This window comes from Heptranchias perlo, chromosome 24, assembly GCF_035084215.1.
Source record: "Heptranchias perlo isolate sHepPer1 chromosome 24, sHepPer1.hap1, whole genome shotgun sequence".
Classification (NCBI taxonomy): domain Eukaryota; kingdom Metazoa; phylum Chordata; class Chondrichthyes; order Hexanchiformes; family Hexanchidae; genus Heptranchias; species Heptranchias perlo.
This window is the reverse complement of record NC_090348.1, coordinates 17,011,509-17,026,641: the sequence shown is the minus strand read 5'-3', so window position 1 is coordinate 17,026,641 and position 15,133 is coordinate 17,011,509. Positions and strand designations below refer to the sequence as shown.

Genomic DNA, 15,133 nt, shown 5'->3' with positions numbered 1-15,133 from the left:
TATCAGCAAGACACTATTATTCTAGAAACAGAAGCAAAGAAGTGATTCTGTCCAAACATTTAAACTGTCAACCATGTCTTATGATGAAATCAATGTAGGAGAGCACTGATTAAACTTTTTGTTAAGGACAAAGCTAATGTTTCTTTCTGATGTGGCAACATTGGTGGGAAAGCCATATCAATAGGACCAAAAGCTTGTGAAAAATTGAATATGCCAAAAGAGCGAGTCCTATACTGACTGAGGTATTTAATTTCCTGCAAGTTAAACAAACCCAGCAAATCTTAAGGGAAAAAAATTCAACATTGAGTACTTGTGGGAACTTTTTGAGAGGTACTCTGACTTTCAGGCATTAAGGACTGTCTCAGTCCCACAGAGGTAAGTTTCTTCACTTACTGCTCAAACATGAACACAGTCAAAACCCAGATCATTTTGCTCCGGTGTCAAATTAAGACACCCGATTAGCTAGCCGGTGTGAGGCAGATCTTCTGCCGCAGTGAAGCATTTTACATATGCTAAAATATGCCAACAAATGTAAATGCCTGCAAATGAATCTGATATTTTGTGGTTATAGAGGCAGTAAAGATGCAAAATATAATTGGAAAGAAGACAAAGATGACTGCTTTTCACAGAATGTGTGGAAAAAACTGCAATGCAGGTATTGAAGTTAACTCAGAGAAAAACTCATCTCCAGAGTCCTAAAAATCTGATAAATGCAAAATGTATTTTTCTGCTAAGCAATCCTCAAAATATTAACAGTAATTATAAAGCAATGTACATAACATGCCACATGCCCATAGCAGTTGGTAATTTCTTTTAATAAACATACAGAAAGCCATTTGCTAATACTCCACTGATATATTATTGCCTCACAGTAAGGTGTCTGCAGTAGATGGTCATCTGTATATATGATAGGTGGATAGGGATGGGAGAATTAGTAGAATTCGCTTAGATGTTAGGAAGTGTTTCTTTTCACAGAGTCATCGCCTCCGGTAACAAATTGCCCAAATGTACGGTGATTCCCCACAGTCCTTCAAAGGGATTGGACAAGTTCCTAAGAGAGGAGGACATTGTAGGTGGCACCCATGAGTGTATCAGGGATCTTCATATCAACTATAGTTGATGGACCCCATAAGAAATGTGAGCAAAATTGAACAGCACGGTTATCTTTGTCTTCCTCCTAATACCAACATATTTCTTCCTTACGTGGAGCCAGGGTACAAGGGATTTGGGTGACTGTGTCGACTGAGTGGGTGACCTCCCTGAATACAGGCCGCACCTGCCCTTTGACTGCAGCATGGTCTGGAGCCCCCAAATGGGTCCATCTCCTTTTGCTGCACCTGGCAGCAGAACTTCCAGTCCTTCAGCATCAAAAGTACCACTGCCCACTTGCGACTGCTATAGCATTGTGTGCAATTAAGAGCTGCTGTCTTTCTCAATTTATGGTGTTCCCTTCAAAGGTCCTCCTGTTTCATGCGCCAGTAGTCTCTTCAAATTAGAAGATGGGATTCCAGTTGGAAAATTGAACATAGACACCGTCTGAGTTGCCAGAACAGGCCAGTTGACCCAGCTTCACCCTAAGTTGGGATTTAAGTGTTGTGCTGTTATTCTTCTAAAGCTGCTGCTGATTTCCCTACATTAGCATAGTGACTACACTTCAAAAAGTATTTTATTGGTTGTAAAGCGCTTTGGGACGTCCTGAGGTAAAAGGCGCCATATAAATGCAAGTCTTTCTTTGTTTATAACAATTGTACTAGAATCACTTTGGTTGTTTTGTTTTATTTGGTCTAACAGACCAAAGTAGGAGCATCTTTGCCCAAAGCTTATTTTTCAGTCTTTCCATGAAGTTTTTCAATAGAAGTTCTGTCACTGCCATTTTAGAGCACAACAGCACTGATGTAAGACCACAGCTTGGAAGCCCCACTTTCCCAACTGGGAAAGCACCAGCAATATATACTGGGCCTCTGGGCCTTGCATGGTTGAAAGTCATCATACGACTCTGACATACAGTTGATATAAGATCATTTGTAGTCCTGGTCATGGACTAAGGGATATACAGTCTCCACCACTTATAACAGGCACATTGGTGTTAAAGCGATTAGCTCACCATAAGTGTTGGACGATGTATACACTTTTAGAGGCACCAAGAGAGAACGGGAATAGAGACAGAAACAAACCACTGACTGGATTCCAATTCCATCCCTTAGGTTATGGTTAACAAAATTTAACTTGGAAAGGGATCAATGGGTGGATTGTGTGGGATTTAAACCAAAGATTTTTCCAATGTTCCCAAATTACCGACTGAAGAATCGGGAGCTAGTAAAATGCAGGAAGTGCAGGAGGAACGGGATTTCTTAAATCTCTGCAGCAGCTACTGGTAACTGAGCCATGGATGGGATTCTAGTTTGAAATGGGTGATTGTTAACAACGAGAGAGATTGTGGGCTCAAAACAGACATAGACACAGAATGATCCATGGAGGGATTTAAATACAAATACGATAACGAGGTGTAAAGAACTTATTGAACTGCCTGAAATAGTTGGCAGGCCTAACATGTTATTACATGTAATTGTAATTGATTCTTATGGTAATGGAAATGGTTAGCACTATTTGCCCGATATATACGGCTGCCCATGATAAGCGTGGACGGTATAGGTGGTGGGGACTGTATCGACAAATTCTTTATAGCAGATTATATATCTCTATCACTCCTCATATAGAGGGATGTCTCAGGGAAGTTTACAGAGTGGTGGACAACAAGTGCAGGAGGGAGAAACAGAAGAGAGGAGTTGGTAGAGGGCAAAAGCATGGTCAAAGGAGGCTTCTCAAAGCAGTGAGTGAGTGACAAGTCAGAAATGCTGAGAGTCAGAGGTCGAGAGAGCAGAGGTAGCTGAAAGATTGGCCACCAATGTTGGATCAGAGGGAGCAGGGAACAAGAGGTATGCGGGTGTTGGAGAGTGGAGAGTGGATGTGAAGGGACATACAACTAGGGAAGGTGCAAAGGTCGGGAGGGGTGAGGCCAGATTACATGTCAATGTTATTTCAAGTTCATTACCAATAGTTTCAAACACTGTAATTTCAACATTGATAGAAGTTACAGATAATCAATCCAATAACATTAAATAAGACCATAAGAGATAGGAGCAGGAGTAGGCCATTTGGCCTCTCGAGCCTGCTCCGCCATTCAATGAGATCATGGCTGATCTGATTTTTACCTCAACTCCACTTTCCCGCCTTTTCCCCATATCCTTTGACTCCCTTGCTGATCAAAAATTTGTCTAACTCAGCCTTGAATGTATTCAATGACTCAGCCTCCACAGCTTTTTGGGGTAAAGAATTTCAAAGATTCACGACCCTCTGGGAGAAGAAATTCCTCCTCATTTCCGTCTTAACTGGGCGGCTCCTTATTCTGGGACTATGCCCCCTAGTTTTAGATTCTCCCATGAGGGGTAACATCCTCTCAGCATCTACCCTATCGAGTCCCCTCAGAATCTTGTACGTTTCAATAAGATCTCCTCTCATTCTTCTAAACTCCAATGAGTATAGACCCAACCTGTTCAATCTTTCCTCATAAGACAACCCTTCCATACCTGGAATCAACCTAGTGAACCTTCTCTGAACTGCCTCCAATGCAAGTATGTCCTTCCTTAAATAAGGGCACCAGAACGGTATGCAGTACTCCAGATGTGGTCTCACCAGCACCCTGTACAGTTGTTGCATGACTTCCCTGCTTTTATACTCCGTCCCCCTAGAAATAAAGGCCAATATTCCGTTTGCCTTCCGGATTACCTGCTGCACCTGTATGTTGACTTTTTGTGTTTCATGTACGAGGACACCCAGATCCCTCTGTACCGCAGCATTTTGTAGTATTTCTCCATTCAAATAATATTTTGCTTTTTTATTTTTCCTCCCAAAGTGGATGACTTCACATTTTCCCACATTATATTCCATCTGCCAAATTTTTGCCCATTCACTTAACCTGTCAATATCCCTTTGCAGACACTTTGTGTCCTCATCGCAACTTGCTTTTCCACCTATCTTTGTATCAACAGCAAATTTGGCCACAAGACACTCTGTTCCTTCATCCAAGTCATTTATATATAATGTAAATAGTTGAGACCCCAGCACTGAGCCCTGCAGCACCCCACTAGTTACAGATTGCCATTTTGAAAATGACCCTTTTATCCCGACTCTTTGTTTTCTGTTTGTTAGCCAATCCTCTATCCATGCCAGTATATTACCCTCAACACCATGAGCTCTTATCTTGTGCAGTAATCTTTTATGTGGCACTTTATCGAATGCCTTTTGGAAATCCAAATATACTGCATCCATTGGTTCCCCTTTATCCACCTTGCCCGTTACTTCCTCAAAGAACTCTAATAAATTTGTCAGATGTGATTTTCCCTTCATAAAACCTTGTTGACTCTCCTTGATTGTATTATGAGTCTCCAAATGTCCTGCTACTACTTCCTTAATAATGGATTATAGCATTTTACCACTGACAGATGTTAGGCTAACTGCTCTTTAGTTACCTGCTTTCTGTCTCACTCCCTTCTTGAATCGGGGTGTTATGTTTGCGGTTTTCCAATCTGCTGGGACCTTTCCAGAATCTAGTGAATTCTGGAAGATTACAACCAATGCATCCACTATCTCTGGAGCCACTTCCTTTAAGACCCTCGGATGCAAGCCATCAGGTCCAGGGGACTTGTCAGCTTTTAGACCCATTAGTTTACCTAGTACTTTTTCTCTAGTGATAGTGATTGTTTTTAGTTCCTCCCTCCCCTTTGCCCCTTGATTTTCTACTATTATTGGTGCATTATTAGTGTCTTCTACTGTGAAGACAGATACAAAATATCTGTTCAATTCCTCTGCCATTTCCTTCTTTCCATTATTATTTCCCCAGTCTCATCCTCTAAGGGACCAATGTTTACTTTAGCTGCCCTCTTCCTTTTTATATACTTGTAGAAGCTTTTACTGTCAGTTTTTATATTTCTTGCTAGTTTACTCTCATAATTTATTTTCTCCCTCTTTATTATTCTTTTAGTCATCCTTTGCTGGTTTTTAAAGTTTTCCCAATCTTCGGACTTACCAGTAATCTTTGCCATGTTGTATGCTTTTTCTTTTAACCTGATACAATCCTTTACTTCCTTAGTTAGCCATGGTTGGTTCACCCTTTTTGTGGAGTCTTTCCTCCTCACAGGGATATATTTTTGTTGCGAGTCATAAAATATCTTTTTAAATGTTTGCCACTGCTTATCCACCATCAAACCATCTAATCCATTTTCCCAGTCCACTTTAGCCAATTCCGCCCTCATTCCTTTATAATTGCCCTTATTTAAGTTTAATACAGTAGTTTCAGACCCAAGATCCTCGCTCTCAAACTGGACGTGAAATTCTATCATGTTATGATCACTGCTTCCCAAGGGATCCTTTACTTTGAGATCATTAATTAATCCTGTTTCGTTACCCATTACCAGATCCAAAATGGCCTGTTCCCTGGTTGGTCCCTCTACGTATTGGTCTAAGAAACAGTCCGTAATACACTCTATGGACTCCTCCTCAGGGCTATTTTTGCCAATTTGATTTGTCCAATCTATGTGAAAGTTAAAATCGCCCATGATTATTGCATTACCTTTTTACAAGCCCCCCTTATTTCCTGATTTATATTTTGCCTTACAGTGTAACTACTGTTAGGGGGCCTATATACTACTCCCACCAGTGATTTCTTTCCCTTGCTATTTCTTACCTCCACCCAAATTGATTCGACATCTTGATATTCTAAGCCAAGATAATTTCTCACTGTCATACCAATTTCATCCTTTATTAACAGAGCTACCCCACCACCTTTACCTTTTTTCCTATCCTTCCGAAATGTTAAATAACCCTGAATATTTAGCTCCCAACCTTGGTCACCTTGCAACCACGTCTCTGTAATGGCCATGAGATCATACCCATTTGTTTCTATTTGTGCCGTCAATTCATCTATCTTATTACGAATGCTGCGCGCATTCAGATAAAGAACCTTTAATTTTGTCTTTTTACCATTCTTTCCTACCCCGGCCCCATTTGCTAGTGTACTCTTATGTTTGTACGCTCTGTCCCTTCCTGACACACTCTGTTTATCATTATCCCCCCTACCAAATACCATGGAAGCTTTTATGAAAAATAAGAGAAACATTGTATGCTGAGCATTTTATTCCAAAACAACATGATTGATTAATGTTTTTATAAATTAGTTAATCTTAAATGTGCTTTCAAATGCATATCTATATCTATACTTAGTTTAAGTTTAACATTTAGATTACTGAAGATTTACTAATACACGCAAATTAGTTAATATTTAAAAAGCTTGTATTTTTATGGCCATTACAAGTTCACTATTTAATAATCCATTCTTTGTTTATAAAAAAGGAATTGAATGGAACAGGAAAATCAATACAACATTTTTTAACCTCAAGTTTTAATCATTCTTTCATCATAACCGAAGTTCCATATCTTCAGGAAAATTACTTCTTATTCCATCATATTCCTTCATTGTAATGGTAAACTTTGTATATCTCTGATTCAGTCACCATTAGTTAAATATAAACAGACAGAATTTTTGTTTTAGCATGAATTACATCTTGAAAGAAATCCAGTCAGGAATAATTAAAACAAGAAAATGTTGATATATTCCAAAAAAACGTATTTATACATCCGTACACAAAATACATAATTTCCACGTTGAACCCGAGAGATTAAAGAATTGAAAATTAGTTGAAGTTCAAGGAACTAAATCCAGCTTCATAGTTAATGATCACTAACAATCCAATTTATCTGCGATCTCTCTCAACGCATGACTGTGTCCCATTACCTGCATAAATCTCTTTGATTTCCTCCTGTGCCCTGTCGCCTGTAACACTCAAGGTCACCTTTAGTTATTATAGCTGGAAAGGAAATTTATAACAAACAGCTTAAACACCATAGAATAGATGAAAAAAAAATCTGTCTACAGATCAACTTATTCTTAAAGCCTCTTTACAGTCATTTTTTTGCTTTCAAGAAAATGGTGCATCATCTACTTGGGACAGGTGTGTAACCATGTTTCATACCCAATGTGTCAAAATTAATTTAGATCAGATTAAATTTGTCAAATAACCAGAATAAAGCTCAATGCACCTATTAATGTGAAAAAACAGGTTGCCCACTTGTAATGATAAATTAGTCCTCTGTGCATACACTTTATTTTTCTCCACCTTACTAGTTTCTCTCCATTGTGGCAATAGGCAGGCAAGCCTAAGTGGCAAGTAAATGGGTACAGTAGCATAGTGGTTACGTCAGTGGACTAGTAATCCAGATGCCTGTACTAATAATCTGGAGACATGAGTTCAAATCCACGGCAACTGGGGAATTTAAAATTCAGTTAATTAAAATAAAAAAACTGGAATAAAAAACTAGTATCAATAATGGTGACCATGAAACTACCGGATTGTCGTAAAAACCCATCTGGTTCACTAATGTCCTTTAGGGAAGGAAACCTGCCGTCCTGACCCGGTCTGGCCTATAGGTGACTCCAGACCCACAGCAATGTGTTTGATTCCTAACTGCCCTCTGAAAAAGTCTAGCAAGCCACTCAGTTGTACAATCTCGCTACAAAAAGACATCATAAGAATAAGACTGGACAGACTACCCAGCATTGGACTACTAGGCACCGGACACGACAAAGGCAAACTAAGCACAGTCGATCCTGCAAAGTCCTCCTCACTAACATCTGGGGACTTGTGCTAAAATTGGGAGAGCTGTCCCACAGACTAAAACAACAGCCTGACATAGCCATACTCAGAATCATACCTTTCAGCCAACGTCCCAGACTCCTCCATGACCATCCCTGGGTATGTCCTGTCCCATGGGCAGGACAGACGCACCAGACGTGGCAACACAGTGGTGTACATTCAGGAGGGAGTGGCCCTGGGAGTCACCAACATTGACTCTGGACCCCATGAAGTCTCATGGCATCAGGTAAAACATGGGCAAGGAAATCTCCTGCTGATATTCAGCTACCGCCGTCCTTCAACTGATGAATCAGTCCTCCTCCATGTTGAGTATCACTTCGAGAAAGCACTGTGGGTAGCAAGGGCACAGAATGTACTCTGGGTAGGGGACCTCAATGTCCATCACCAAGAGTGGCTTGGTAGCACCACTACTGACCGAGCTGGCCGAGTCCTGAAGGACATAGCTGCCAGACTGAGCCTGCGGCAGGTGGTGAGCGAACCAACACGAGGGAAAAACCTATTTGACCCCGTCCTCACCAATCTACCTGTCAAGGATGCATCTGTCCATGAAAGTATTGGTAGAGTGACCACCGCACAGTCCTCGTGGAGACGAAGTCCCGTCTTCACACTGAGGGCACTGTCCATCGTGTTGTGTGGCACTACCCCTGTGCTGAAGGGATAGATTCAGAACAGATCTAACAGTTCAAAACTGGGCATCCATGAGGTGCTGTGGGCCATCAGCAGCAGCAGAACTGCATTCCAGCACAATCTGTAACCTCCTTACTCTACCATCACCAACAAGCTAGGGGATCAACCCTGGTTCGATGAGGAGTGTAGAAGAGCATGCTAGGAGCAACACCAGGCGTACCTAAAAATGAGGTGCCAACCTGGTGAAGCTACAGGACTACATGCATGCGAAACAGCAGAAGCAACATGCTACAGATAGAGCTAAGCGATCCCACAACCAACGAATCAGATCAAAGCTCTGCAGTCCTGCCACATCCAGTCATGAATGGTGGTGGACAATTAAACAACTAATGGGAGGAGGAGGCTTTGTGAACATCCCCTTCCACAATGATAGCAGAGCCTAGCACGTGAGTGCAAAAGACAAGGCTGAAGTGTTTGCAACCATCTTCAGCCAGAAGTGCTGAGTGGATGATCTATCTTGGCCTCCTCCCGAGATCCCCACCATCACAGAAGCCTGTCTTCAGCAAATTCGATTCACTCCACGTGATATCAAGAAATGGCTGAGTGCACTGGATATAGCAAAGACTATGGGGCCCGACAACATCCCGGCTCTAGTGCTGAAGACTTGCGCTCCAGAACTAGCCACATCTCTAGCCAAACTGTTCCAGTACAGCTACAACACTGGCATCTACCCGACAAAGTGGAAAATTGCTCAGGAATGTCCAGTCTACAAATCCATTCTGGCCAATTACTGCCTCATCAGTCTACTCTCAATCATCAGCAAAGTGATGGAAGGTGTCATCGACAGTGCTATCAAGCGGCACCTACTCACCAATAACCTGCTCACTGATGCTCAGTTTGGGTTCCACCAGGACCACTCAGCTCCAGACCTCATTATAGCCTTGGTTCAAACATGGACAAAAGAGCTGAATTCCAGAGGTGAGGTGAGAGTGATTGCCCTTGACATCAAGGCAGCATTTGACCGAGTGTGGCATCAAGGAGCCCTAGTAAAATTGAAATCAATGGGAATCAGGGGGAAAACTCTCCAGTGGCTGAAGTCATACCTAGCACAAAGGAAGATGGTAGTGGTTGTTGGAGGCCAATCATCTCAACCCCAGGACATTGCTGCAGGAGTTCCTCGGGGCAGTGTCCTAGTCCCAACCATCTTCAGCTGTTTCATCAATGACCTTCCCTCCATCATAAGGTCAGAGGTGAGGATGTTCGCTGATGATTGCACAGTGTTCAGTTCCATTTGCAACCCCTCAGACGATGAAGCAGTCCGTGCCCGTATGCAGCAAGACCTGGACATCATCCAGGCTTGGGCTCATAAGTGGCAAGTAACATTTGCGCCAGACAAGTGCCAGGCTTTGACCATCTTCAACAAGAGAGAATCTAACCACCTCCCCTTCACATTCAATGGCATCACCATTGCCGAATCCCCCACCATCAACATTAACTAGAAACTTAACTGAATCTGCCACATAAATACTGTGGCTACAAGAGCAGGTCAGAGGTTGGGTATTCTGCGACGAGTGACTCACCTCCTGACTCCCCAAAGCCTTTCCACCATCTACAAGGCACAAGTCAGGAGTGTGATGGAATACTCTCCACTTGCCTGGATGAGTGCAGCTCCAGCAACACTCAAGAAGCTCGACACCATCCAGACAAAGCAGCCCGCTTGATTGGCACCCCAGTTTAAACATTCACCCCCTCCACCACCGGCGCACAGTGGCTGCAGTGCGGACCATCTACAAGATGCACTGCAGCAACTTGCCAAGGCTTCTCCGACAGCGCCTCCCAAATCCACGACCTCTACCACCTAGAAGGACAAGGGCAGCAGGTGCATGGGAACATTACCACCTGCACGTTCCCCTCCATGTCACACACCATCCTGACTTGGAAATATATCGTTGTTCCTTCATCGTCGCTGGGTCAATATCCTGGAATTCCCTACCTAACAGCACTGTGGGAGAACCTTCTCCACACGGACTGCAGCGGTTCAAGAAGGCGGCTCACCACCACCTTCCCAAGGGCAATTAGGGATGGGCAATAAATGCTGGCCTTGCCAGAGATGCCCACATCCCATGAATGATTAAAAAAAAATCTACTGCATTAGCCTTGGCTACTCTTTCTGTTACTTCTTCAAAGAATTCAGTAAGGTTGGTCAAGCATGACTTTCCCTTCGGAAATCCGTGCTGAATATATATTATATTTTCATCCTCTTAATGTCTTTATATTACATCTTTGAGTAAAGATTTCATTATCTTTCCTATCACTGATGTTAAGCTAACTTGTCTAGACTTGTTCAATTTCCCTTTTTAAGTATAGAAATAACAATAGCTGTCCGTCAGTCCTCTGGCACTATTCCATTTCCTAGTGAATTTTTATATATGTAATATTGCCTCTGCTATCTCTTCCCTAACTTCTATTAATATTCACGGATGCAATCCATCCGGACCAGGGGTTTTATCCTCTCTACGTTTATCAATTATTCTCCCCCCCCATTTCTATCTTAAATGTTTTAATATCTTTTTTGATTTCTTCTAATGTTCTGCCCACTTTTTTAATCTCCCTGGTAAATACAGAAGCAAAGTAACTGTTCAATATTTCTGCCATTTCACTATTGTTACCTGTGAGTTTATCCTGTGCATCCCTTGATGGCCCTATCTCTATTCTGATTTTTTTTGTTGTTTATGTGTGTGTAAATACTTTACTATTTCTTTGCTATGTTCTGACTGCAGCAGAATTACTATATATTATCAGATAAGTTAATCTCTCTGATTTTATTAACGTAAGATTTATTGCTGAAGGAAGTAAGTTACAGCATTGTTAATCACCTGTACACTCACCTTTGATGTTCCTCATGTAAGATTCATTGAAGTAAGTAAATCATGAATGAAATAATAAAAATCATTTCATAATGGGGTTCTTTTAGCTTCTGATTAACAATTTAGTTAGGTCAGACTGCCAGCGGGTCATTTTTCTTACCTTTTCAGCTCACACACTGTGATGCTGCCAAAAAAATTAACTTTACAGCGATAAAGATAACTGGAGATGAGGAATAGCTTTATTATACCTGACTTATTATACCTGAACTATAAAAATAAACACTTAAAACAGAACCATAAATAAAAATATGAACACTAAAGTGCGGGTGCATTGCGGGCGAGGGGCTGTGAAAATCTGGAAAATCCTGAGCAGGTAAGGAAGCCGGCTCCAACCTGTCGACTTCCACGTCTCACACAGATGGATCTGTGTGCTCACACGCTTCTGGAATGCACAAGTCCCGCTGGCAATTAAAGCCAGAGGGCTGATACTTAAAGCACTTATTGACGTTGTTGAACTTGTTGAATTTGTTAATTTCATGGTGATTGAGGCAGGGGAGCGATTTTCATTCAACCTCAGTGTGTTTCCCATGCAGTGGGAAAAACTCCATGTTGTAGGAGACGTGTTGCAGTCAGCAGCCATTTGGACATTTAAATGCTTGTTTGACAGAAGGTGAGTTATTGCAGCAGGGCTCTCAGTTCTCTCAGACAAACTTTTGGCAAGGAGTTCTTTGTGTTTAGACTGAAAATTCTTAGTTTCCACTCAGAATTCTTCTGTTAACGCATACTTACCAACACTTTGGACCCCCTCAAACTGACACCATCAGGATGGGGGGGCACGATGGCTGCATTCACCACTACATCCGAGGACGAGCAACATCACCATCCTCACCTCCACTTGGAGCTCCCCAACACAGTGCTGTGCCACAGGGACATGCACAGGAGTATGGAGGGCAACAACAGAGGGAGTGATATGGCAGGAGGCACTACCCTCACCACAGGGTCTACAGACCGAGGTTCAGCTTCCTGGACCTCTCTGAGGAGCAGTGCATACGGAGACTGAGAGTGAGTCACCAGGTGGTCGCAGACATCTGCAGCCTCCTTCATGCCGAGTTGCTCCCAGCTGGGGCCGAGCGGCATCCTGTAACCCAGCATTTTTAAAGTCACCATTGCCCTCAACTTCTTCGCTTCTGAATCATTCCAGGGTGCCACCGGTGAAATCGCTGGGGTCTCTCTGTCGCCTGCACACAAGTGCATTAGGCAGGTCACCGACGGCTGGTTTCGCAGAGCCTCGCAATACGTCAACTTCCCCATGGACGACTTCAGCCAGACGGAGAGGGCAGTGGGATTCCAATCTGTGGCTGGCTTCCCACGTGTACAGGGTACGATTGATTGCATGAATATAGCAATCTGAGCACCTCCACACGAGCCAGGACTGTTCATCAACAGAGTGGGCTATCACTCCATTAACGCTCAGCTTGTTTGTGACCACCACAAAAGATTCCTTCACGTGTCGCCAGATTCCCTGGCAGCTGCCACTATTCCTTCATCTTCCGGGAATCCAGCATCCTGGGCTCTTCCACACACTGAAAATCCTTAAGGTCTGGCTCCTCCTGGACATGGGATACCCCCTGCACATGTGGCTCATGACACCTCTGAGGAACCCCATCACCGAGCAACAGCATCGATACATCGACTGCCACATTGCCAACAGGTCAATAATTGAACATGTGATAGGGCAGCTCAAGGTGCGATTTTGGTGCCTCAATTGTTCTGGGGGAGTGCTTCAATACACACCAGCGAGAGTGGATCGCATTATAGTTGTCTGTTGTGTCCTGCACAACATGGTGCAACAGAGAGGGGTACCAGTTGAGGAGGCCCCATCCCCTCATCCACCACCCACATCTGCCATCCACATTGAGGAGGAGCAGGACCAGGAGGAGGAGGAGGAAGAGGATGACGAACCCATGGGCAGAGCAGCAGCTCACCTGGCTGCTCGTGAGGCCAGGGAGTCACTCATAGGTGAACAGTTCTCGTAAGATCAAGAAGTGAGAATAATCCAGTCCTCACAGCACCTAGAAAGACCAGTGCCAACACCAGCACCCCCTCCACCCACCCTCTGCACAAAACAGTCCTGCAACTACACACATACCCACTGTAAAGTGACCCAATGGGTGGCATCAAGTGTTGCCATTCATGGTGAAGCTCATGAAAGGGCGCTATCACAAAAGCCAGTCAAGAATGGGCAAGACGTGGTAGTAGTGGTGAGAATGATAACATTTAATGTGATTTTAACAAAAAACAAATATAAATGAAAAACATGACAGTCTGTCAGACACCCTTGTGCATACCCTTCGTGATCACAAAACCTTAGCCTTTCTCTTCCTATTACTCCTACGTGGTGCATCCTCTGTGGCTGCAGCAGAGGTAGTGGCAGGTTGCTCATGTTCATGCCCTGACTGCTTAGATGCTTTCAGCCTATGCGCTCTGGGTTTTGGAGCCCATGAGGGCCCCTCCAAACATTGCTCCACCTGCACCTGTACAGGGGCAGATTCGGCCACCTGGAGAGGAAGCAGCATTGTGGGTCCTGGTTGAGAGGGGGGCAATGAGTGAGACGTGGGAGCACTTTGAGTGGTGTCCCCAATTCCATGTCCCATCTCCTGGGCCAGGCCTACATCACTCCTACCACCTTGCTGGACAACAGTTTGGAGGACATGTGTGATGCCTTGGAAGGCCACTTCTAAAGCACCTGTCAGCCTGTTTAAGGCGGCAGAATGTTGTTCACCGTGAGTCTGAATGACCGTTGTCAGGGCCTAAATTGACTCATTTGTGAGCCATTCTTGAAGCTCAATGGAGGCTAGCCTTCTCTCCATCGCAGACATTCCTGCATTTACCTGCGACACTATCTCAGATAGTTGTACACGTCCCTGTGACAGTATCTCAGAGATTCCCTACATTACCTGTGCCACCATTCTACTAATGCAGGAGTTGGACTCCTCCATCCTCTCCACTCTGTGGAGAGTGCGTGTGGCACCTGTTCCAGTACCTTGCAAATGTGCTGCTGTCCCTCGATCATTCTCCTTTTAAAGGATGGCCCCCGGGGTTCAGCATCTGCGTCCAGCTGAGCAGAGCCTGGAGAGGTGTGTGCCCACTGGCACGGACTCTCCGCAGCTGCCCCTGCCACCAGTGTCTGCTCATGCTCACTTGTGTGTGGTGACTCATCAGGTGCCAACCCAACTAACTGACTACAAGGACCCACCGAGATGTGAGTATCTGCGCTGGTGGATAGCTCACTAAGATGTGACGGTGCGCCCTCAGAGGCCTGAAGCTCCTCCGAGGAATCGCCCTCTGCCGTCACTGAGGTCTGAATGGCCTATAAGAGAACAGAAGGTAATATTAAGCATCATCATAGATGTGTCATGTTGCGATGAGCATACTGAGGTGTTGAACATGCCAAGCATTGTTAACATCAATTCATGTAGTGTGTGATGAATGTTAAAGTTGTGTCATCAGACGTTTGTGGGGTGCCAGTCTCAGCGTCCCCGACGGACAGGCACTCGAGGGTGCGGCTGATCTCCAGTGTCTCCTCCTCCGCCTCTGTGAGGACTACTACTTGTTGTGGCCCCCCTCCAGTCCTCGCCCTCTCACGTGCATTTTGCGCTCTCTTCTTGAAGGGGAGAAAGTACAGACGTGTGAGTGAGTGATGGTGAAGTGGTCAGTCAATGAATGCATTGCTTTGGGTGAGGCTGAATGTGAAAGAGGTGCATCAGAGGGTGAGTATGAGACAGCGACATCACATTGGATCAGCATTGGGGTGAGTGGTAGAGGTGGGGTCACAAATGGAGAGGTGAGGAAGTGCTCAGGAAGTGAAGG

General features: G+C 44.0%; 1 protein-coding gene across 1 annotated transcript in view; it reads right to left on the bottom strand.

The window, feature by feature from the left end:
* Positions 1-15,133, bottom strand: part of LOC137341480 (mucin-2-like) — a 336,358-nt gene that overhangs the window by 83,281 nt on the left and 237,944 nt on the right. Inside the window, 1 exon segment of the mRNA XM_068004585.1 lies at positions 14,520-14,633. Within this exon segment, the coding sequence (XP_067860686.1) occupies positions 14,520-14,633 (114 nt within the window).